The sequence below is a fragment of the Labrus mixtus genome, chromosome 5 (assembly GCF_963584025.1).
Source record: "Labrus mixtus chromosome 5, fLabMix1.1, whole genome shotgun sequence".
In the NCBI taxonomy this organism is placed as follows: domain Eukaryota; kingdom Metazoa; phylum Chordata; class Actinopteri; order Labriformes; family Labridae; genus Labrus; species Labrus mixtus.
The window spans coordinates 13,141,034-13,166,829 of NC_083616.1; the positions used below are offsets into that span (position 1 = coordinate 13,141,034).

The window sequence follows — 25,796 nt, forward strand, 5'->3', positions numbered from 1 at the left end:
ATGGGATTGGCTAACGACCTTTCCTCTGGCAGGTAGGCGGGCAGGCAGGCAGGTCAGTACCAGGAGCCATGTGCCGTTGCATGTGATACTTGAGCCAATGGCATCAGAGTGTGCTGTGTTGGCTGAGGTCATCACAATGCCGTCAGCTCTGCGGGGTTCAAGCCAATTGTCACCAGTATGTACACAAGCATAGGCCCATGCAGTGCAGACACACTGACACAGGCCAAAAACACTTATGTGTGTGTTTATGCAAAATAGCTCTTTCTGTAAATGCAAAAACAGTATGCACTAGCGTTTGAGCATCCTTCCCTCCTTCCACTGAGGTATTTGCAGGAATTTACGGGATATAGCTCCCTATCACAGCTCCCTTTAGTTGTTTTCCAAACCTGTGTTCTTTGTCTCAGTGAGGGGAAAACAAATTTATTGTGGAACAGGGATTTGGCACAGCCCAAGAGTGTTGTTGGATTTGGGGCCATTCAATCACAGCCAGAACCAGCCAACGCTGCTTAGGTTTTGGGCTTGTTCTGCAATCATCGGGAGGGGTAAAGAAAAGACTCTTTCATGTGCTATTGCAATTAACAACCCCCACACTGGCATAATGAAACGCCAATAAGAGCTCAGAGTTATTGTTCTTATGCAGGACTCAAAAGAGTGGGGGAAAAGGGAGAGATGGATCTTTTCTCTTGTCATTTCCCAACATGACGTCTAATTCAGTTCACATGTCCAGGAAACTGACCTGGCAAAGTGCGAGTATAGGAAATCTATCTGCATGTCGGACTGTTTTATCTGGAGCCAGAGTCAGAGTGGAGTGTAGACTTGCCAGGATGACACCGCTCTGACATCCAATGATAGAGGGTCTGCCTCTGCCTGGATAGGCTTAGATGTCTCTTTAAACAATTAGCATTAATTATGTGGACCGCTCCACTGGTTTAACAGCTGATGATACAGTGTACATGTTTTATTATAGTCTCTTAGGAGAGTCTCTGTGAGTGGTAACACATGTCCTCAGTTTGATTCATAATGTATTTATTGAATTTGTCACTGTATTTATGCAATTATTATGGGTTTCTTTGTGTCATGCGTTGTGATTGAGACAATAATATGTTTGTCTAACAAAGCTTCTGTTGTTTTACAACTCATGCTCCGATAAGGGTTAGCTTTGCTTTCTTGGACCTTTTGCTTGAACAGATATTTGTGGAAGTGTCATTCCCAGTTGAGACTGTTTACAAGTGAGTCATCAGAACCTTCTCTAATGGTCCTCTCTCTCTGTCTCTTTATCTCTGTCTCTTTCTCTCTCCATACTTATGTCCCTCACATACATATCTATATATAGCCATTGACCCATACCTAGATGCAACATAATGCAGAAAAAAAATCTGAGAGATTATGCATGCTCAATGAAAAACCTGATAAAGGGAGAGAAAACAGAGGAGAAAGAAAGAGAGTGAGAGAAAAAAGCCCTACAGCCTCTTGTAAACATGCTGTAGCTAGAGAGGCTGTGCAACACTCTCAGTGCCACTCTCTCAACAACGCTAATTATCAACCAAAGACATGCTAATTACATAGAGCTTTATTGCTAATGTAGCAGGCCTCTATGCCAGCCGCCCACACTGTGAGCTCCGCTCCCCTACCTCTGCCTCTCCTCCCACTACACCTTCAGGCACCGCAGCAACAGACGGAGAGAGATGAAGGCAGCCTGTATACTTCTAAAGACGAGAGCTTTCTACCAATTACAAATTAAATATGTCAAATAGTAAATGTCATGTTTAAGGTGTTATTGTTCGTCTAATGGCAAACTTTGATCAAATTCACACCCCTAAATCTAGTCATACATCTAGTTCTGGACCTCCTCCTCCTCATCATCCTGCCAATCTCGACAGGAAGTCTGCTTCGCTCCTGCCTTCCCCCCCCCCCCTTAACTCAACAACTCACCCACGTTCCTGCACCTGTGACGTAGCCTAGCAGCGGCACACAACACTCGGCAGGAGTGTTCTAACCCCCCTGGTTCCTAGCCCTCCCTGTCCACACACCCTCCTCCCATCCCCAATGTAAAACGTGCCAGTATCGGCCCTGTGGCCAATCCCGTTAGCACGCCACGGCTCAGGCTGAAGGCCTCTTCAGATCAATTTCTCCCGCTGTGAGTCGCTCGGGGTACTCCAGGGATCACAGTGTAGGTAGAGCTCTACAGCGTGCTCCCCCCACTAGGCTCTTTAGCGTCCTCCCCTGACATGGCTGTTTACACGTTAGCCATCCTCTGCTTGCTAATGGAGACACAGTTAAAGAGAGAGCTTCAAAGCGGGGAGCTCTCGTCACAGGCACTTGCTTGAACATGTGACAGCTCTCTTCATGGGTTGAGCTGGGGCAGGCTAATATGCCGACTATACAGAGGCTGAAGAGCTTGCAGCATTACACATATCAGTGCTTATACAAAGAGTAGGGGTATAAGTTGATGCAAAATGGGTTAATGTAATTTATATAATGCAGAGAGGATTATTTTTTATCCCCTTTGATATACATGAACACGATTAATTTTGCACAAACTGTGGCAATAAGATTGATTCATAGCTAGTCTCAAACGAAGCTTTGGGAAACGGTAAAGATGTTTACAGATGTGTCATTTGTAATGTTCAATAAAAGGAAGTCATGGAAGAACTAACATGTTAAACAATCTAAGTTAAATAAAAAAAGTTACATGTCAGCCACATTAATAATTAACAGAAAAGGTTCCATACTATGAATTAAAGGAAGGGACTAAGAGCACAGTATATTGCAAAAGGAGAATACCGGTAAGCATTTATACTGTGTGTGTTGGATTTATTAGTGCTGCAACATGCTGTCTATGATAATGCACCCAGTCCATTCTCTTTGTTTTCATCATTAGGGTCAGTCGTATGTTGAGTGCTGGTTTCACTTGATGTATGAGCTCCATTAACACACAATAAATAAAAATACAAATGGAAATGGTGATGGAACAAAAGCAGTAATGACATCAGCAAAGCACTCTCAAGCTTGCAATATGCTGCCATCTGTTTATTTATGTAGTTTTAAAAAAAAAATCTAAATCATGATATGAGGGACGAGTACATAAAGGATGGGGATAATTTAAGGTTAAAAATCTCTTCCAAAGACTAGGACAATTGATATGTGTAATCGAAAAATGTAAAAGGGTTGCTGTCAGGTGCAGAGCGCCATCTGGAAAAGCAGGGAGTGTTCCCTGTGGGCCTGCCCATCCACAGGTGGGCAACAAGCCCAGCAACACCCGTATGAAAAGATAACAACACGTCCCATGCTGTGTTCAGACTGGCCAGCCAGCAAGGTGCATGTGATTTAAGGAGAGACATTTCATTTAGCCTGTCCTTGTTTTTCCTTTCCAACTTATTAAATACTGGGCTGACCATGACAGAGATACAATGTTGTGCATCAAAATGTTCACATACAATGTAAAGAATTAACATCATGCTGTCAGCCGGTGTCTTTTTAAAATGATCAAATCAGCATGCATGAACAATAAATTCCAGGGGAAACATACAGTTAAGTTTTAGTAGGCTGTGAATCATTATTCATGTTGTAGATATCACAGTATATATACTATAAATAAGTCATATTACAACTGTTCCATTTGTGTACAATTGAGATAAGAGTCAGTGGTCAGTTCTATTTAATTTAAATTTTGCACACAAAATGAGAAATGCTCTCTGTACTCGTTTTAAAACATTCAATGTATCAAACAGTTGAACTAATCAAATAAACAAGAAGGAACCTTGAATAATATATACTGTATGTGACATTTTCAAACAGTTAAATAATACAATTTATTCATCGCTACTTTGTGGGACAGGTGCAGTTTAATCAGGCGTGCTGTGAGCGTAAATGTGTACGCGCGAGAGAAAGGAAAAAACTCTGCATGAATGCATTGCCTGTGTGTGTGCGCGTGTGTGTGTGTGTGTGTGTGTTTGGCCCACCAGGTTCGTCAGAGCCGCAGTGTGAATGTTGCATAACAGGTTCACGTTGAGAGCTTAAGGATCTTGGAGGGTGCCAGCATCCTTTCCTGCTTTATCTACCTGCCTACCAGCTGCCCTGACGACACTGTTTAATGTCTCCTTGAGCCACATGTGCCCAAAACAAAGTCAGAGCAACATCCTCATCTAGGAGGCATCAGTGGTAAAAAGGCACCAGAGGAAGGGGCATCTGATTATATGGCACAGGGGACACTTTACAACTAAAGTGGTAAAAAAAAGTAAAGTACACGTTAAAAAAAAGCAACTTAAATAAAAAAAAAAATTCTGAATTTTGATAAACTATAGGTCTTAAAACAGTTTTTTAAGGGATTCATGTTGGGACTGAACCCCTGGGGAAGACAGACAGAGCAATCATTTTCTTACACTGTGTTAGGTGTGAAGACGAAAAGAGAGAAGTAAGGGTTGCTGAATGAGTCACAAACACTGTAACCATCTGTCTGCGTTTGTGTTTCAGTGTGTTTGCATGAGCGTGCGTGGTTCTGTGCGTGTGTTTTTTTTATGCATATGTGCACCGTCTGCATTTTCTTGTTATCTCACCTCCACAATATCAGAGTTGGTCCTGCTCTCGTGGGGCTCGTTGTATTCGGTGTATTTAAGCAGGACCTTGTCCATGTCTGTGCTGGCATACTGGAACAGCTTGTTGGTGCTGTTGAAGATGATCAGGGCAATCTCACAGTCACACAGCACACTCAGCTCATACGCCTTCTTCATCAGGCCAAACTTTCGCTTTGTAAATGTCACCTGGGTAAAAGAAGGAGACAAAGGAATAACAGGATAATGATTAGCTAATGTGAATGAAAAATAAATAAATCAAATCTAAGTTCAAATCAAATCAACCATTTCTCATTAGCTGAAGAGTTTTGGAAACAACAAAAGGTGCATCCCCCCCTCCCCCTCAATACAATAGAGGAATAAATAGAAATCTAGTGTAACATATTTTCCATTTTAAAATGAGCAGTTCTCAGGGAAACATAATTAAATGAAAGTGAAGTCTGCAGCTGGTTCAAAACCCCCTGACTGTAACAGTCCATGCACCATACCAGGAAAAAGAAGAAAAAAAGAAGCTGGCCTTGTATTTAAGGAACTGAAAACAGTGTGTCTCAGACAGATAACGGTAAAGAAGATCAGTTATTGCCTGTACATCAAAGCGCCCTGAGGTTCATCATGAAACAGATGTCGCATTAAATAGTCCATTTCATATGGCCTGAATGTGCTTGCTGTCTCAGTCCAGCTTTAAACATAAGACACATGCACACCTATAACTTTTTTCTTTCTTCTAAAAAAATAGCTGAGGCATTATTTTCTCACAGTGACATTAACACACATTGTTCAGCTGTTGTGTTGCCCAATTAACCGCCTCTTGTAGCGAGTAAGAGGCCGCTGATATAAATAACGGATGTGCTCTCAGACTGTGCTTGAAGCTGTTTGTGAGCGCTCATAAAGTGACAATGCACTCGACTCGAACCACAAATATTGTTTTATCTAATGGACCCTTTTTCTTTTCTTTTTTTTCTGTTTGTGGCTATGTGCAGGTACATGTGTGTGTGTGTGTGTGTGTGTGTGTGTGTGTGTGTGTGTGTGTGTGTGTGTGTGTGTGTGTGTGTTTGTTTGTGTGTGAGGCCCAAGACCAGCACCTTTAATAACTAACGAATGCAAGTGGCCACATTGTCAAAATAGAACAGCCTCTATTCCTCTATTGTTTGGATCAAAACTAGAGCAGCGAAAGTGAGTTAATTCCAGTGAGCTGCACCTGCTTTCTCTTCAGAGCCATGTGTGTAAGCTCTGTGGCTGTATAGGAGAAAGAAAAAACAAGATGCTACTGCCAGCTTCTTTCTCTGAGACACACTGCTTTTCCTTTTTTTTTGTAGTGAACTTTCTTTGATTTTCTTCTGTGACTGTGTGTATTATTTACATGACAGATCTGTATTGACAAAGCTTTTTTTTTTTTTACAAAGACGAAATAGTGCCAGATCTGCGCCCAGCTGGTAGCTAATGATCACAGTTTGTTGATTAACTGCATGTTTGTCTATTCTCTTCTGACACTTAAGTGGGCCAAAAAATACAGAATGAAAACCGCCCAACACTCAGTTAAACATGCTCTGAATACAACAATAAAGACTCCAACTGCAGGCTATAAAACCTGTTTCAAAGAGATCTCTCTGTGTGGGCGATTAGGGTAATGTATGAATAGATTTGTGGCATAAATCTATCATGCATTGCCCTTCACATTTTCCCTTCACAACTCCCAGATCTGAAAGAGGAGACGCGATTGAATGGATATTGATAAATAGTTTTGGATGTCCTGAAATCATATCTCACAGGATGCACCAGGGAAACAAAATATCTAACTATCCCTTCTCCTCCACCCTTTTTTTTTTCTTTTTCTCCCCACATGAACTGCAGAATCCTGGACCCGCTTCCACATCTAAAAGTTTTCCAGTGATGTCACCGCATCACGCCGAGCCATGTGTCAGACAACTGAGGCTGAAACCAGAGACGCGACATTCTGAATCTCTACAAACCGGTGTGTGTGATGTCAGGTTGTGTACTGCGGCACAAACACTCATCTGATTCACAGACTGTGTAAGGAGAAAAAGCTCCCCTGGGCTCTAAATACCGTACTGACATTTATAAAGTCATCCTAAGATGTAAAAAAAAAAAAAAAAAAAGTCTCAGTCTAAACACTGTAGGATCAAAAGGTATCTCATGACAACAAGATTAATTGTCATATCCAACTAACTTGGAGCTTTAGCATCCAAAACCAAAACAGACACAAGAGCATTTACAAAGTAGTACAAGAGTGAGACAATAAGATGATAGGACTGTGGGACTTAAGGTCAGAGCAGATATTCGGGGTCAGGACATGTGAAGTGTTGTCTTCCCTCTGGGGTTTGGATGCAAGAGGGCATTGGGGGGCAAACGCAGGACAAAGCTCGCTGCTGGCCCGTCTCCGTTATCACCCAGTCACTCAGACACACACTCTGCTGGGGCCATTAATGTTTCAAAAGGTGGCTCACACTGGGGCCGCAAGTGTGTGAGTCCCTGAGGTCTGGAGGTCCACTGATATGTTAGTGATCCAAGCTAACATATCAGACATAAACATCAAGCAAACATGAAAGAAAGTGTGTAACTAACAAGCAGCATTGAATTCTGACATTCGCTGCATCCAACTTCAACATGCAAAATAAACCCAATCAAAGTTTTTTCCTGAGCCTCACACTTTAAATGAGGAACCTAGCATGCATTTTTCACATATTATAATTCACACGTAGACTGACTTTAACAACACCACAGGAAGAGAATAAGTGTGTGATTATGAAAAGCATTTACTGACCAAACAATAACACCTACATAAAAATCACACCAGTGCACCCCCACATCTCAATCTGACACGTACAACCTGCTACCTCCAAATCACATATATTACTAACGCCATGCTCATGCAGCCATAAATACACAGGCTTGCATACATTGAGTTCTTGCTTGAGCAAACACACATTTTAAAAGACAGTTGGCTGTCTTAATAGCAAATGCCAATGCAAGCATCAAGTGGGATGTGCTAATTTTCACTGTATCTTAGCTATGCAATTTTTATGTACAGTGTTAAAGTTCCCCACTTGAAGTAACTCTGTTGTTACCTCATGGCCTCATGATGCTGCCATGTGACCCTTCAAGCTGGTGATGTCACCAGTGCCCTCTCTAAGTCCAAAACAGTCTTGTTAAAAGGAACTAATGATTTCATTGCAGAAATCTTAGTATTAATATCTCTTACATATTTTTGTTTATTAACAACTATAATTCTGATGCCTTTGTATCGAGTTGAACAGCTTGTCCTTGGAATTAATGAGCCCTCTGTCTTTGTTGTTACACTGAAAAAAACCCCACTGTAAACCACCCGTATGTCAGTGTGGGTGTAATCTTTGTTTCCTTGGTCAGTGGGTGCTGTTAGACACACCACTATGTTAATAACAAAGAGCGCAACATTACAGCACATTTGCGACCATGTGTATTGGTAAAAAGGGAACGTACAGTGTAAGGGTGTGAGTGTGAAGCCAACTGTGTTTTTTCACAGTAATAAATGGGTAACCAGAGTGTGAAGCCTAACTTCATATGCACACACACACACACACACACACACACACACACACACACACACACACACACACACACACACACACACACAGACATTTGTTGACCACTTTTGTCAGTCGTTGAGTTAAAGACTGAACTTAATAAAGAATGTTGTATTTGTATGCTTTGAGGACAGTCTGCGTGCGTCCTTGTTCATTAGTTTAAGGCTAACATTTTCAGTCCCACACATATTCTTACAGTAAAAAAACAAGTATTTATCAATAATAACTTTTTAAACCAAGTTAGCACTATAGATTCTGCCTCTGCATCCACAATAAAAACATTATTTAGAATTTTATGCTACAAATTCTGAAACCTCCTACAATATTTTACTCATTCACGTCAATATCCACATTTGCTATGACATTGCTTAACTATGAAAAAGTTCATAGCAACAAAAAGAGACATTTGAAAAACATTTTACTCGCAAAATACTTGCCTCTCACCATATACACTAATAATTATTGAATTTGATATAAACATATTGATATTAACCTTTATTCTGAATTACGTCGCCCCATAATGGGCACCCACTCACAAGCAAAACAATCATAAACAAACACTGTAGACTCATAGTGGTACACAAGCCCTTTTTCTTCACCCCTATCCTCTTCCACATAGACCAATCCCAGGAGAAGTTTAGACATACGCACACAAACGCATTCACATACAAACCCATGTAAACCCACAAACTCTTTACCGTTACTTCCCCTTTTAGAAAGTTAAACTTTTTTCTTTTGTAATTCTGATTTAATTGATTTTCGCATTTCCTTATTTTGTTTGTTTAATTTCAATTAACCAAATGATCACTTACAATTCCCCTAGCCAAAAGGCAAAACAGAGGGACCGACAGAGGAGGCAGCTTCTGTGACACATGGGTGAGAGGGGAGAGAGATGGAGGAGGGGGAGGCAGCATAGAGGGGGTGGATGTACAGGAAGCACATTTGTATGCATTTCCTCTCATAACAGGAAGAGGCCAGTGGCTTCCCCTTCACAATGGCTTCGCTTCTGCTTCCCACCTCCTGCCTGCTTCCCTTGGGGAGGAGGAGGAGGAGAGGAGAGACAGGCACCAAAAAACTGCTGGTTAGCAAACCAAACATGGCCATGCAGGGAAACACACACACATTCTTAGATGTCAGTCAGCTTTTGAGCAGGACGATCGGTCTTGGGACAAACACTTCTCCCATTGTCAAGGGCCGAGCAGGAAGACACAGGCTTACGCAAAAGGACTAAGAGGAGCCAAAGACCTGGTCCTGAACTCTGCCTCACAGCCAAAGAAGCTGTTAAGAGGGGCATTACCACAAAAGAGGCTTTGTCCCACCTCTAATATATGCTATGCTCTTCTCTCTCCTCAAAAACCCCTCTTATCATCCTTTTTCAGTACGCCTTCATTATACAGTAGGAAACAGGAGGCCCAGACTCCAAACATTTCTTCATTCAGAGGCTCAATCAGAAGAATCCACTTAAAAGTTTAACTCTAACCTGTACAACTGACTAATTGGTTTCTTAATTATGACGACTGAAGTGATAGGGGTCTTAAAATACAAGCCAGTTTTTATTGATCTTGTAATGGCTCCTTCTTTGAAGGGTCCTGTCAATGCTGAAAAATCACATGTGGAAAAGGATGTACCCACTGAGAAAAAAGTGGTTGTTACATATTGGTCATGGTACTAAGGCAGACAGAGAAGACCTAAAAGAGGTAAGAGGCACTTGGTTTAAACTTTTTCTCACATCAATTTTGGACACAACGCAGCTCATTGTTTCACTGATTTCTGTTCTCTCTAGATTTTATGAAATGAAGTCTTTGAATAAAGAATTAGCTTGTAAAAAATGGACTACTAAGAAAGACTTAAACAAGCTTCAGATTGTTTGTCAATTATTCAAAGTAATAGTTAAAAAAGGAAATAATAAATGCATTTTGGGCCTCAAACCCAGTTTTAGACTTTATAATACATCATTTTGGCGTGTAAAATCAAATAAAAATCTTTAATTTTAAGTTGGACCATTATAGGATATCAAAGAAAAAAGGGAAGAAGCAAATGAGGAAGACTTTCAATTGAGTGAAAATAGGAGAGTGACATGAGAGAGAAAGAACATGTGAACGAGAAAAACAAAAGTAGGATAAGGAAAAATAAATAAAATGAGAGAATTAAAACACACCAGATCGAAGGTGAGAACTTAGTGAGCCCTTTTCCAGGCAAAGTCTCATAGCTGAACATATGACGGAGAGGAGTGCCATTTGCTCTGTTAGAGGAGGAGATAGTAGAAGGTGGGAAACAGGGAATTAGAGGAGGGGTGCAAGGGTGAGTAGAGACCCTGTGGGCCTCATTATTTTCCTGCTGTTAATTTCACTTGCACATTTTCTCACCCCAGTGCTGTTGATTGGAGAGAAGAATGCTTTGTCGCTGAAACAAAAAGACCCCTTATTTCAGCGGCAGCGCTGCTGTTCGCAATGTGAGGGAAGAGAGTGGCCATACGCAGGAAGACATAAAAAAACTTAGATTTGTAATCTTCTTCCAGCTAAGTCTGTGATTGTATGACATTTGTTTGTGGGAGTTTGGAGATTGTGTTTTTACTTCCTGCCACTGATGACCTGGTCCATGATTAACCTTTGGCCCCTGGTCCCTTCCCCCCTTGGAAACGACATGTCTCACACAAGCACACACACATACACACCGATTTGCACAAACAAGTCATCCTAAATTAAGTCCACAGAGTGCACTGGCTGGAGAGGTTACACTAATTAGAGCCAATTGCAGTAAATTAGTCGATCCCCAGGACCGACTCCTGAGAAATAGATGTGTTTAAAATGTGTACAAGTGTTTACAAGTGTGCATTTGGCTATGTTGCGAAAACAAGACACCAAATCATCATTTAAGCTTGTGAGAAAGTGTAATCTGCTGTTTCTCAAACTTATGCCAGTGTATGTCTTCACACACCTGTGCGTGCATCCCAGACCGAAGGTGTGCGTGTATCTGTGTGTGCTAGCGAGAGCAAGAGAGTGTGCTCTGTGTGAGCAGCCCATGAGTTTATGGCACAGGGGGCCCTTTCATGTGCCCGAGGCTGGGAGAGGGTCTGAGTGGTCGTGGGGCTTGGAGCCAGGGCTCACACACTGCTGCCCACTGTCCGGAGCTCCGGGCAGCCAGTCAACGCCAGGGAGGCCTGGTCCTTCTGCCCCTGCTCTCGGGAAGTGTTTCGGGGCCTGGGGGTGGCAGCCCAAAGTGGCCGCCCAGAGAGGGCCAGGCCCTGTGCCCACTGTGATGCTGCCGCCGCTGCATGGTGGGCAATGTAGCCCTGTAGGTGGCAAGGTAGTGATGACAGCTACACAGAGTGGTGCCCCTCCAAAGACGTCTGCAGTATGAAGTTTATGTAGGCATGTAAGCGTCAAGGGAAATGCTATATGAGGCTTATGCAGTTATTTGGGACTGAAAGAAGTATTGTGCCGTCTTGATTTATACATTTTTAAAGACTCTGTTTTAAGAAGTTGCTCAAACCTTATACACATAAAAAAGTATGTACAGAGTTTGAGGTGTAAATCAGCTCTATACAAATGCATCTGCTGTTTATTTGGCTCAGGCTCTGGAACATTTCCTTAAATAGGAAGTGAAAACATGCAAATGAAAAGCTTCCTTTTTCTTACTGTTTTTTTTTTCGTTTAAGAAATTTGAAGTTTCTGTGTCTGTCTTGTGATGCCCGCCTCTACATATTTAGTGATGTCATTTATTTAGGTTGTAGGTTGAATGACATTTAGTTCCGTACGCGCCTCATGCATGTGGTGTTTTTCACAAGACCAATGACATCATGTCAGTAGGGATTGCTATTGGACTTAAACAAACAAAACAAACCGAGCTATCATTTAAGAGATCAGAACAACAAAATCCAGCCATGTATTGATTTTTCCTTCCCTGAACCCTTTTTCCTCTCCCTCTCCTCTCTTCGCCTCCCTCATCCTCCTCCTCTCGCTGTAAGTAAAGCCCGGATATCTCAGGCATCGATTCCCCTCAGGTGTCCTTCCTGTCTCCCTCTTTCCCTCCTTATCCGCAGGAGCCGGAGTGCCTGGTGTTACTGGCGGGCCCAGGCTAAGGTTGGATGAGAGAGCAGGGCTGAGATAACGCTAAGGAGGAAGTGTGGGTGCTGCTGCAACATGATAGCTGTAGTCTTCATGTAAAACTGTGTGACCTCCTCCTTGCTCTTCCTCTGTCTGCTTGTCTCTTTTTCAAAAACAAATACATGCATTATAATTCAGAGCCCATAGGTATATTTTGTGAGGTGTTCTCAGCCTGTTTTTCAATCTGTCTTCTATGTATCTTTTGCAGTTTTTGTGCAGGACTTGAGCACTGATCACACTAACACAGCGCCCACTTCTCTCTGAAGCGAGTTCGGGGTGGGAAGCATAAACTCTGGAATCATATTGCACTGCTTTGTTGTAAGCTGAATTTATGAAGAGTTTCAGACTTAAGTTATCATTTTGATTTATCTTGATTGACCTAGAACTGAAAAGACAATAAACCGTGTAAGTCAGGAGGGATATTGGAATGTATTTTGTTGTAAACACTTAAAAAAAACACCTTTGATAGGCCATTAATTACCATTTAAAAACGGCCGTTTTTTATTTGAACCACCTGCTGGCAACCATTACAGCACCGTAAATCCCTTGTTAAAATGTTATTTGTTGGGCAATGTGGCCGTTTCAAAGTGTAATATTAGTTGTCGGCTGTACTTACGAGCTAACAGTTGGATAGCTAATGGTGCCTGTAATATTTAGCTGCCAGGCACTTCCTATCTGTTGAATATAGCTAGTAGGCAGTTGAAAGCTAACGTTACCTGTTGTTTGACCCTAGCTAATGGGTAATGAAATATGTCCCCCTGGATTATCACTGTTCATTGTCTTTTACGATTGTCTGACACCCTAAATTTCCACCTCTTACAGCCTGGAACACAGCATTACAACATTATAACAGTATTAGAGCTCAATCATAATTACTTGAAGTTCTTTCCCCGCACTCAAATTTTCACTCTCCTCTTTTACGCCGCTCTCACTCATTGAGTTGATGCCTGACAGAGGTCACAATCTGCTTCAGTTACTCCTTCAGTATTGACCGATCAATTTCTCAAGCCTCTTTGTGTCGCTTTACTCTGTGAGGCATGGCTGTGTGGCTCTCATTGTGGATGTCGCCAGTGGAGACGCTGCAAAAGCAATGAAGTAAAGCCTGTGTTCGGACAAGGTGTGTGTGTGTGTGACTATGTGCGCGTTTGACCTGTGATCCAGGGGCCATGTTAGTAGCGTATGGATCCAATTGGGCTGCCAGGAAGCTGACAAAGTGTCAGTGGTCAGTCGTGCCACAGGAAGTGATCAATTGCGGGCCTCAGGGGCAGTGAGAGAGCTGTGTCTCTATCTATTTCCTGCCACAGACGGCGGTGTCTGCCTGGACCAAGACATCCACAATTTATCATGTCTCTTTCAAGTAATGCCAGCTGTTCTTAAAAATGTGTGCTGCAAGAAATCTATTGTTGCAAGGTTAGTTCATTTCAAGGTTTTTTTTTCTAATTGCTATGCATGCACAGCATCTCTGGTTTAGAAATGTCTCCTTGCCAAGCATAGGAAAACTACAGCGGCCCTACTGTTACAGATTTAGCTGAAGAAAAATACTGATTCAGGGTTTGTCTCCACCTCATCTCCGCCCTGTTGGCTCGATCCAGTGTGTCACTTTGGACCATCCCATCTCTGTTTGGTTGTTTGTTTATGTTTTTTGCCACCCTGCCACTCCGGTGCTACTCGGTAATATTCCACTGCTGGTGAGCTAAACTCGGTGGCATGGTGCGAGAGGTTGGGTGTGTGAAGGGTGCTACAGTTGTGTGCGTAGGCTGCGGTCCTTAAAGTGGGCAGTGATATGCAGTGGATTTTTATTTTTTTAAGAATTACAAATGTTCTCATGCAAATCTGTTTAGAAAAAGTCGTCCTGGTGCACCCACACAAACAAACCCGCCATTATGAACCGAAGGAACACCTCTACCCAAAGCAATATCCCCTCATACACTTCTCTGTTGTCCAGTTCATATTATTGCCCAGACTCCCAGAAGACCTTCATTGTTCAGGGCTATGTGGGGTGCAGGGTGATTTTCCCTCCTCCCTCCTCCACCCCTCCTCCTCCCCACCCTCACACTCATCCATCCTCCCATCCCCCAGGGACTTACCTGTCTGTTGCGTTCATCCATAATCCGCGTGATCTGAATCTTTTTTCTCCCCATCGTCCCCGTCTTTTTTCTTTCTCTCCTCTTTCTAAAGAACTCTGTGCTTTCTTCACTCTCCCCTTTCTTCTTCTTCTTTCTCGTCACTCTTCTGCTCTTTCTTTATCTGTCGCTTTTCTGCTTTCTATTTGTTCCAATCAACTCAAAGATTCCAGCATCCGTACCTGTAAGAAAGAGAGAAGAAAGGGGAGGGGGGGAGGAGAGGAGAGAAGAGGAAGAGCATTAAATGAAATGAAATATGGCAAAATACTGAGAGAAAAAAATAAAAGTGGCATCATGGCAGCCACAAGGGAGGGTGAAGAAAGACAAAGAATCTGTCAACAATGTTGTGAGAGCCGCTGTGTTTTTCACTGTCGATATCATGCAAATCAGTTTTTGCATTTTTTTTTCCCAGGCACCGACTATGAGAGAAGACAGCGCTGTCAGGATCTCGCTTCGTTCACAGAGAGTTTGACAGTGTTTTGGAAGTGCCGCTAACTTAAACGCTCTAATCACCGACACTGTAACATTACCTCCAGACTGAGAAATACATTTTCTTTCTTCCCACGAACTGCACTGTATTGACAGTGCTGGTACAGCCAGACATGGCTTTTATTGCGAGTCTATCTGGAGCGCATCTCCAAAATGATAGCTGTGAATCACAGGATGGAATACAGATGTAAAACTGAGCTCAGTCTTTCCATGTTCTAGTAAAACAAAGCCACAAAACAAAGGATAAAAGGTGCCAAGAGTGATCTTTTGAATCATGTTAAATCGATTTTTGTTAGAGGCAGAAATCTAACAGAATTCCAACATGAACATCATCCAGATTTAGACTTTACATTTGTGTCCAACTGAAGAATTGCACTTTTGCCTTTGCTTTAAGGGTTGGATGCCAGCAGCTGATGACCCTGCGTGTATTTTGCGAAAAAGAAGAAACCTGCGCTCCAAAAAGTTTGCGCGAGTTAACGACTGTGTGTCCGTACGTATGTGTGTGTGTGTGCGTGTGTGTGTGTGTTCTTATGTGTTCTTGTGTGAGTTTGGCTGAGCCTGAGCTCCAGTGCATCTCTCCAGAGTGCTAAAGTAGGCCAACCCAATCTATCTCAGGGAGGAGCAGAAGAACTGTTGTTGTGTTTTCTTTTGACAGTAGAGGTGATAACGTCCCTCGTTATGCAAATGAGCATCCCATTATTTAAGCACAGTGCAATGCAGGGGAGCTGTCAGCGCCATCACATAAAAAAAATCCTCCATCTACCCTGCCTTTTTTTTTTTTCTACTTTCCCCTTCTTCTCTCTTCTCTCCTTTCTGAACCAGATTTCCGGCACCTGGCAGCACAAGCATCAGACATTGATGTGGAAGACGACACCGCTTCACCAGAAGACATGTCGGTCTCTCTCTCTATCACTCTGTCTCTTCTCTCCTACACTATTGCTCTCTTCTCCGCTCTCTCTTCTTCTCTCCTTTGCACCATCCCGCATACATGCGCATTGTAATGCACTTCCTTTCCCCTCTTCTTTCCCCTTTTTGTCCCCATTTTTTATTGAGTAACATGCATGAGAAAGCACAAGAAAGCAGTAAACCCCTGAGGTAAGCGCAGCACATTGCTATGCACTTGACCTCTTTGTGCAAGAGTAGGACATTGATAATGAAAGCGCGTAATAGGAACATCCAGAGATACTCTGGCTCTTAAGACAGACCAAGGCCTGTAGCTGGAGTACATAACTGTAGATCTTCACGACAAGTGTGCCGCAGTAATGTTAAATTCTTGAAGTAATAATAGTATTAGATTTGGTCTTTCTTTATATATGCATGGTGTGAATTAAGAAATTATATCCCATTCTTTAGGAATAACATCCCATCGATCCCTGTGTACATTTTGAGTATGTCCGCAAAAATCTTCCATCACATCAATTTAAAACAAAATGTGACAATACAAGTTGAACAATGATGAAACGTGTGACAAAAATTTTCCCAAGTTGATGTTTGGAGTACGCCCACTTATGGAAGAAATGAGTAACAAACACAAATGCATCATTTGGCAGTTAAGACAACAGCTGGACTGCGCCATCATAATAACAACAAGATCTAAAATAACTCTGTGGCAGCTCTGAAGAGGCTATCCAAAACATTTGAGCATTGCTCTGCACACACACACCCATCCACAGACAGAAAAACAAAGCACTGCCCTCTGGAAGAAAACAAAGAAGGATGTTGTCAGACAAACTGGGATTACAAGCCAACACCGAGGCGCTTTGGCACAAGACAGCCAGACAAGGATATCAATCAAGCCGGCGTACCTCAATCACAGGCTGACAGCATCATCCCCTCCCAGTCTTTGTACTCAACACTTCCCCTGCCTGGGCAGCGCTCCAAACAAGGAGGCGTTACCTTTGTGATCCCTGCCTCCTGGCCTCCACCTCCTCGTTCCTCCCACAGTCCGCTGAGCAGAGCTGAACCTCTCAATGTCAACAACCGCTGGGGCAACACCTTAGGCCTTACGTAACATTAGCACTAAGACTAAGCCCATGTCCTGAACATTTAATCCCCGCTTTTGGCTCACAGCACCAGCCAATGCTCCCTGAGGTGAGGTTCTGCTGCCGCTTAGCCCCGTGTCGGTGCCTCCCAGACTCAACTAACCCCCCCCCCCCCACCTTCTCCCTATCCCTTCTCACGGTTGCCTCCTCTACCTCCTCCCACACAACGACGCAAGTCCCCTTCCCCTCGGTCCCCACATTTGCTCACACCCGCCCCCGTCCCATATGAGTGCCAGGCCGCTTCTGGATAACAACCGAGCACCCACCTCCTCATCGGGCTTCTTTCCCTCTCCTTCCCCTGTCGATGGAAAGAGCATCGGTTAACTTAACAGATTACCACTGAATCACTCAATCCAATTTAGCCTCATGTTGCCAAGAACTGAAGGGTAACAGAAGAAACCATCGCAGTTTGGAAAACATGGTAGAGGAGCACAGGCAGGAATTTTTTCGCACGACACTGACATCTGACCTTGATGGGGCAAATAAGTTGAAGAAGAAAAAGAAGGGAGTGAAGAAGACAGAGTGACACAGAAGAGAGAACTAACACGCTTACACACATTAAGCCAATTTGCTAATCCTGAAGCAAGGGGCAGGGGAAGAGGGAACGAGCTGAGGAAGATGAAGCATACACAAAAGAGTTTCTTTATCTTCTCTGCAGAGTTTGACTAATGGTATGCTTGCTTTCACACCAGCCTGGTAAACTGGAAGGTGGCTGGGGCAGATGACTGCTAAGGTCGAAGGGCAAACTGGCACCAAGCAGACAGAAGGACAACGGTTGCCCCTTTTGCTTGTTTTATACCCTCTCTGTCCCAACTCTCTGTGCTCTGAAATAGAGAGGTGACTATGAAGGAGAAGGCAGAGTAACGGAGAAGAGAAGAGAAGAGAGGGAAATGGAGTGAAGCATAAAGAGGGATCTTTTTGAACAGGCACCAGGCCTCTCCAGGGGGAGGGGAATAGCTGTACCCACGACCCTCCCATCTGTTAAGCAGACGGACAGAGAGAGAGAGAGAGAAAGAGAAAGAGGGAGCAGCGATTCAGCACATAGATCTAACAAGCGTTCTCCCTCTCTCTTTAAGTCTCACAAGTGGAGCTGAGAGGACGATGAGAACATATACACTCAGTGCACCACAAGGCTTGATTCTAGGTCGCCTCTCTCCCAAGTGTTTAGTCACTAAAAACTAATATACAGCACACAGCGCTTTTTCACATTCTAATAGACGGTCTGTAGGGTGCTTGTTAATGTGGCTTTGTTATTAAGGACACGGAAGACGACTTCTTTGAATCAAGGGAGTGGCAAAAAGAGGAACTTTACCTTGACTCATGCTCAGGATTTATTTGTCACTTTGAAAGACAGCTGCAGGGCTTTGTTTGTGTGTGAGGAGGAAATGTACAAGAATTCAAGTTCCTAGAACCGGAGTTACACACAGTCATCCACCAAATTGTTTCTGCATTCAGAGAATTGTACGGGGAAAATGGCGAAAATTTGACTTTCCTTCTGTGCCGAAATCTGCTGATGCTTAAGTATCAAATCCTAATTCTAGACACGTTATAGCAAATTGGGGAAGGTGATTTATCATGACAGGATTGCCGATGTTTTTCTAAGAAACCCCACCTCACCTCACGGTACATCTGCAACACATTTGGTAATAGCATGTGTCCCGAAAAATATATATATCATGCCAGTATCCCTTATCCTCCTAGGAAATGTGGCTGTGAGGATTTAAAATAACATATTACAGTGCAGTAAGTAAACCTTTTAGGAGGTGTATGGCACATTAAATAAACGCTCTCTCTTTTTAAATAAACTCCCATTTCCTTGAAGAGCAGAACCAAAAACACGCTTTAATATGGTTTTCCAAATACAATCTGAACGTTAGTACACACACACACACACACACACAGTGCACTGTTTTTACTTGAGCATGTCTGTCATGGTGAAGATTTTTTTCCCCCTCACGAACGTAAAACTTTATTCTTTCAGATTTGTAGATTTGTCGGGGGTTTCTTCTTTGTCTTTTTTGATGTAGCGCGTGCAAATGTGTTTGCGTTTCTGTGTGTTTGTGCTGCATTTTGAAAAACACGCCGTTTCATCTGCTGTCAGGATGGATGGAGATGTACCAGTAGGAATGAAAGGAGGGGAAGGATCAAGCCAAAGGAGCGAGTTGATGGCCAGGCAGGAAGGGAACAGCAAAAAAAAAAAAAAAATTGTGTATCAGGTCTCATTGTGCCTCTAATGTCATTACAGGCAGTGACTCCTCTATGTGGCACGCCACACTCCCCATCTGTCAGAGCGAGATAGGCAGGGTGACGAATGGCTATCACTGCTACTTCCCTCAGCCTCCACCAACACCCCCGCCCCCTACTCTAATGTCTGTATCCTTTTCCAGAGCTGGGGGAGAAGAGTGACCTAAACCTGGGCGGTAGCCCACGCGTAGGTGGGCCTCTATGGCTCTGAATCTCTGCAGATATTAGGACTAATTTAACATGTTAGCGGCTAAAGAGATTAGCAACATGAACATCTGGGGATTAGAGTGATAGTGGTGGATCATCTCATAATGTGTTCATTCCTTCTTTTTTATCTCCCAGCGAGCTAAACTTGAATTTGAGAGGCTGCAGTGTGCCTGTGTGTGTGTGTGTGTGTGTGTGTGTGAGTCTTTGTGTGTGTTTGTGTGGTGTGTTGGAGAATATGTCTTCACCTGTCTCAATCTATTAGCTCATGATTTAGTTGGATCATTAGGAAGACAGGTTCACATGTATTCTATTTTCAATCTCTATGTGCCTTTGAACTGAGACACCTGTCTATTGATGAGCAGGAAAGTGAGCCAATAGCCTGTGGTTGGCACAGTTTTCTATACTCTGTGGAGAACTCATAAGTGTGATTGACATTATGGAACAAAGTATATTGTTATAAGTAGCAGAACAAGTGCTAAAAGATGAGCTCTGGATGTGTCCGCTAAACCAAGTTCAACCGATTTTCAACTTAAAACTTCAGACTGAAACTTTAGGCTTAATTGATTTAGGTTCTAATGAGACTCTGCCAGCCCAACTGCTCAGGCCTGGACTCTTTGAGGACGGAAAGACAGGAAACACACTCATACACAGACAGATCAGCCGAAGGATGTGACATCAGCATGCATTCACAATCAAAGGTGCTAAAGGTGCTTCCTTCACTAAATGACAATGTCCGGTGTAAATTTGAAATCAAAATCTAATCACAAGTAAAAGAAGAGTGCAAACAATAAAAGTAATAGGCTACTTAATGAGAACCACATACTTGAGGCCTTGGTAAAACTCTCTCTTATTTTATACTACCATGTGCTAATTTAATTTTTTTTTTAAATAAAACTGTAATAGTTAGCAAATGGGGGAAAATTGTACATTTTGATTCTCTAACTACAAAACTGAATTAAGACATTTTTAAGTGCAAATCTTTGATTAAGTAAGTTCGCTGAGTATTTCTTAACTTTGGCCAGATATACGTGGCAGATTCTTAGATAAGGGATTTTAAAATCATATTCATGGTAAAAAAATCCACTTTAAGAATATGTTTTTTTAACAGTTTTTTTCTTGTATTCACTTAGCACCCTTTACACACTAGCTGAAATATGTTCAATCTCTGAACGAATTAAAACAGCTAAAACTAAAAGACAAATTAGAGAAAATTCAAAACACAAAAATGTATTTAGTTTAATACATGTGGCTAAATATGACAAAGTGTCTAAGATCAGATGTTATGTCTCTTCATTTTAAATGCCATGCAAAATTAAACAAATTTCTAATATACTGTACTCACATGTACATAAAGACATTTTCACATTCAAAAAAACAGCTCTTACTATTATTTGTTTGTTCAACATTTGAGTTTTTTTTCCAAAGAATCCTGTCTGAACGCAGCTGCATTTAATTGAAAATAGAAATCTGATCGAATTAATTTTGAATTTAAATGTTGAGATATTTTATTGTCTCTGAAGAGTTTTGCCTACTGGTGTCTTAACAGTATCAGGCAGTAATGAGAGAGTCAAAATGTAGACGGGTACAGAGCCCTGCCCTTCGTTTGGGCAGCTGCACGTCTCTCTCAGCACCTGCACACAGAGGCCTTCAGCTATCAGAGCCGCAGTGGAGACAGGTAGCCATTCGTCAGAGCCAGAACACAGACAGGTGAGAGCCATCTTTCCATAGCCCATTGCTGACTTCCCCAAGGACAAAATGACTTGACACAATGCATCAACCCCCATCTTTGAAAGGAGGCCAAGGGCTGTAAAGCCACAGCTGCTGGGCCACGGGCAGACGAGCGAGAGGGCACACATGAATGCGAGACGAAGCCAGACAGACGGGCATAGTGGTGAAGAGTAACCAACATGGTTAAAAAAGGCATTCCTCGTCGATTGTCAGCAGATTTGTGTAGAATGATAACTATAACTAAGAGGACCGCAATGACAAAAGTAGCTGCGCATATACAGACAATTGTGTCAAGCTGGAAAAATGATATCAGAAAAAAAAAGAAGAAGAAGAGAAGAAAAAGCAGAAGCAAAGGCCAGCCACAATATGGAGAGGCCCCGGAAAAGGCTTGAGTGAATCACCATTTAGTGCGTTCAGTCTTTCCATGGCATGAGCATAAGGAGGGGCGATGGACACATTCAAGTATGAACTAGAGATAGAAAAGATGTTAGGGTGTTAACGGTGTAGTGAAGTGGGGGGGGGGGGGAATGGTATTTAAATGTTTTTGAGGATGGAAGTGGTGCAGATTGTGGTGATACGCACATGTTTAAACACAAATAACTTCATATAAGTTTCACTTTATCGACAACACCACAGTGTCTTTCACTTCTCCCCCTAAGTCTCTTTCTTTCTCTCCACTTATGCTCTGCTGTAAACCACTGTCTCAGTTCACATTTTGCCCGGCAGTGAGACCAAGGACCCAGCTGTGACAACAGGAACAGACAACGTAGACACACGTTCATTCATGATCACGGACACACACGTTTACATCTATTTGCAAAGGTAATGAATCCCCTGTTTATCCATGTGTCAGTGAAACCAAACAAAAAGAGAAACAAAATTGCACAATAAACCCTTCAATGAGTGTTTCCAGCCCCCATAGGAACAGCCGGGAGTCATGTCACTAAGAACACAAAGCACTGACATATTCACCCAATTATGTTCCCTGCTGAGTATGACAATGTCTCAGGATGTCAGCAATGTTCTCCAGTGTGAGTGTACATGTATGTGTGTGTTTGTGTCAGAGGATTGAAAATGAGGCTATGCGGCCTTGTTGCTGCACAGGCCATGCTTACTTACAAACTTCCCTGTAGTCTTTTGGCCCTTACTCCGCCTCCCCCAGCCTGCACTGTATATACACAGAAGTCATAGTTCAGACGATCTGCTGATGATTTCATCACACACCCCCACCCTTTACTCTTTCTCTTTGCCACAGCATTCTAATCACCCTAATTAAAAGCTTTGTTCATTTAGAAATCTCTGATGACAATTTGTTTCACTCTACCCTACAGCAGTGGTGGCTGTGAAGAGGAGAGGAGAATTAAATTTGATCTTCTGACAGCAATTATTAAATGCTCCCTCCTGGCCTCAATTAAGGCCTGCAGGCTAATGCTAATGTGGCTAGCCCCTCATGCAACCACGAGACAGTGGCGTACTTCCCTTTTTTTTTTCTTCTTCACCATGCTTAGTTTTGTAAACCATTTCCAGCATGCACATGTGGGTGGGCATGCGCGTGTTCTGTTCGCTTGGCGGTGAATGGAAATGTGTGCGTTCTTACGGGTTATCTGTTTTGCATAGTTTCTGATGGGAAAAGTGATTTCCTTTTTTGGCTATTTGTTGAGACAAAGTCAGCATGTGGGGACGGGCAGCTGAATGGGGAAGTGGTGGAATTTACTATTTATCCTCGTCTCGCCTCATCAGCAAGTTTGGATTCAGCGATGAAACTATTACGTCAAGTGGTTATTTATGAAGTTGTGATCATAACAAGAAAATACTGAAGCTGCTGTGCTTTGAGTTACAACTTGTAAACATTCAAATGAATGAGGAATACTTGTAATTACCTATAAAATACAGTTCTAATTAAACCTATATTATGGTCAACAGTTTACATTGCCCTTTCCTGTCATTGTGACACTCCAGCAGCATTATGTGTCATGGTCGCAGCCTCGCTGAGCTTAAGTGCGAGCCACAGTGCTGCTCTGAGTCTAAGCACAGCGTGTGGGTAATTTGCACAGAAGTAGAAGGTTGCACACTTCAACAAGGATGTCCTTCATAGATTCGACCTTCTGTTTTTTTTCCTCTCTCTCTCTCTCTCTCTCTTCCTCTGGTCCCTGTGCTCTGCTTGGAAACCGAGTAACCTAGATCGTAGAGGAGGGAGAAAGCGATTGTAACAGAAAGAAGGAGAAACAGAGGCAGAGAGAAAAAAGAAGCAGTAGGGCAGATTGAAAGGAGAAAGAGTGAAAAACGTGACGTCCACCAACCCAAGACTTAAAAGAAAGAAAAAAAACAATACTTGGCTGATGTCAGTCTCAATCCTCTGTTTTCTGGTTACCACAAGCTGATTGTGCTGATTACTGGTGAGCATTGTTTCCCTGTTGACGCTGTGCATCATTAAACAGAGATTGTTCCACTGTTAGTGTTTGTTTAAGCGAGGCTGGCATAATGTTTCCAGGCACTTTCTCTTCACCACAGATATACAATCCCACACACACAATGTAAACTTGAGACATACATTGTACACTGTGGATCTATACTTTATGTGACTTGTTTCAAGCAGAATTTGGTTGTATTAAAACATAAATTAAGCAAATCAAGTCAAAAATCAACATAAACTGAGTTTTTCTAAATCTGTATCACCAAAAAAAATGACACAACTTAAAAGCACATGTTTAAGAACTCTTTTCCGAACTGCTCCAGTGCTTAACAGTTCCCAGGAGAGAGCTTGTGGCGGGGGGGGGGGGGTGCATGAGGCGAAAGGTTGTATGGATTTTGGAGGGCGTGTTGCGGCACATGGCACCTACAGATCAGCCTCTGTTTAGGGGAGTGGCCCCCACGGTGGCCAGGGCCGGGCCAGACCCAGTCCAAGCCTCTCATTAGTCATCGGCTGGGTGCCGCGCTTTCTTTTTGGAGTGGTTAAAGGGGGGAACCGGCAAGGGTCTGGCAGTTGCACTGTACTCCACTCCCAGCACCATCACAACCCGACCTCATCAAAGCGAACGCTCGTAATTTGTCACAGAAAGCAGCCAATTAACATATGTTAGGGGAGGAGGGACGAGGAGAAGACGGGGGGAGGAGGAGGAGAGTGGAGGGAGGGGTGAGTGAAAAAAGATAGCGTATGATTAAAGAGTCTGCACAGCTGCACAGAATCAAGATGGCAAAGAGAGGTTTGAAAGAGACCTCAGAGCCAGTAATCTGATAAAGCTCGCTGTTACTTAACCCCCATAAGCAGGAGAAGCAGGGAGAGAGAGGGGGAGAATGAAATAATCGAGACAAACAAATATTAAATTACTGCTGTGAAGCTACAAGCTTTGGCAGAGTGCCTCTGCTCTCAATATGTGGCTAGAGTGGAGGCTTCTGTATCACATGGAGATGACCCCTCATGCCAGAACACTACTGCTGTTTGACCCAGTTTATTTTTAGCCTAACGCTAACTGTAGTGCTAACACAGTTGTGCTGAAAACCTGAACTCCTTTACTTTCATTCTGAGATTTGAATTCCTGGTGCACCACAATTTAGCACCCTCTCTTATGAAACAAAAGGTGTTTCTTCAAATTTCATTTATTTTTCCTGTCGCAAAGTCTCCGACAAGTTGCTTACATTCTGACTTGTTTGTTTGCTTTCAAATTCTTGTTCCTCATGGTTGGTTTTTAACATGCTGTGTGTGGTTATTTATGCATGTGTGACTCTGCGTCTGCCTGAGCGTGTGTGTGTGTGTGTGTGTGTGTGCGTGTGTGTGTGTGTCTGTCTGTGTGTGTGTGTGCATTTATATGTCTGTTATTGTTGATGTTGTTGTTGTAGGAACATCTTGTGAAGTGACTTGTGTGATATTTTGCCTTGTTGTTGGATACGGTGGCAGGCTGAATGCATTAGCAGTGCACGCCGGCACCGTTCTGTGTTCTGTCGTCTCTCCGCCACCTCTGCCTTGTCTTTTTGCAGCGACTGATCACACAGGCTGACAAGCGAGTTTGGGTCTTCGTCTGCCGCGCCATCCTTCGCTGTACGTGGGCTCTGACTCTTTCAGCGAGGAAAAAAATAAGAGAGGTGGGGAGGAAGCTTTAAACAAATTTGAGTGATTTTTGAAATTGTACGTCAAGTGTTGGGGAAATCCCCCCCAAACAAAGGGAGCTTGACTTGAACCATAATTCAGTACTCCCTATACAGTTTTTAGAAAATAAATGTTTTGGAGATCTACCAGTAGCACATTTTGGACATCTCATTTGGACTGGAATTTGAGATGAAAGTGGACGGAAACCACAAATGGCTGAAAAAGCATACCCTACACTATATATAAATCATGACATTTCTTTCTTCCTCCTCTTCCTCTCTCTTGCACTCTTATCCTCACCATCAAGCGTCAATCTTTATTTATTTATTTTTCCTATTTGGGAAGTGAAGGGATGGATAGGGGGGACGGCGGTGGCGAGTTGTGTTTGGTTGAATTTTCTCTTCTGCTGTATGTTCTGAGCTGGTGGTTCAGTGAGGACCTGGCTGCCTTGAGACCCCCTCCCCCCCCACCCCCCCCCCCCCACCCCACCCCCCAAATCCCTCTGCTGCGCGCACAGCTGCACCGTTCACATAACCTCGCCTGCCCCCTCCTACTCCCCCTCCACCCCTCCCTCACAGCTAATGATAGCGGAGCACGTCTCCTCCACAAGGCAACAGCTTT

General features: G+C 43.0%; 1 protein-coding gene across 6 annotated transcripts in view; it reads right to left on the reverse strand.

Moving 5' to 3' along the window:
- The window catches only part of mef2cb (myocyte enhancer factor 2cb), a 71,462-nt gene that overhangs the window by 24,386 nt on the left and 21,280 nt on the right, over positions 1–25,796 (reverse strand). For all 6 annotated transcript variants that reach the window (XM_061037921.1, XM_061037923.1, XM_061037919.1 and 3 more), the window contains 2 exons: positions 14,346–14,563; positions 4,557–4,760 (listed from right to left, as the gene is read on the reverse strand). In XM_061037921.1, coding sequence (XP_060893904.1) covers positions 4,557–4,760; positions 14,346–14,399 — 258 coding nt within the window. In that variant the 5' untranslated portion in view covers positions 14,400–14,563. The remainder of the gene's footprint in view (positions 1–4,556; positions 4,761–14,345; positions 14,564–25,796) is intronic.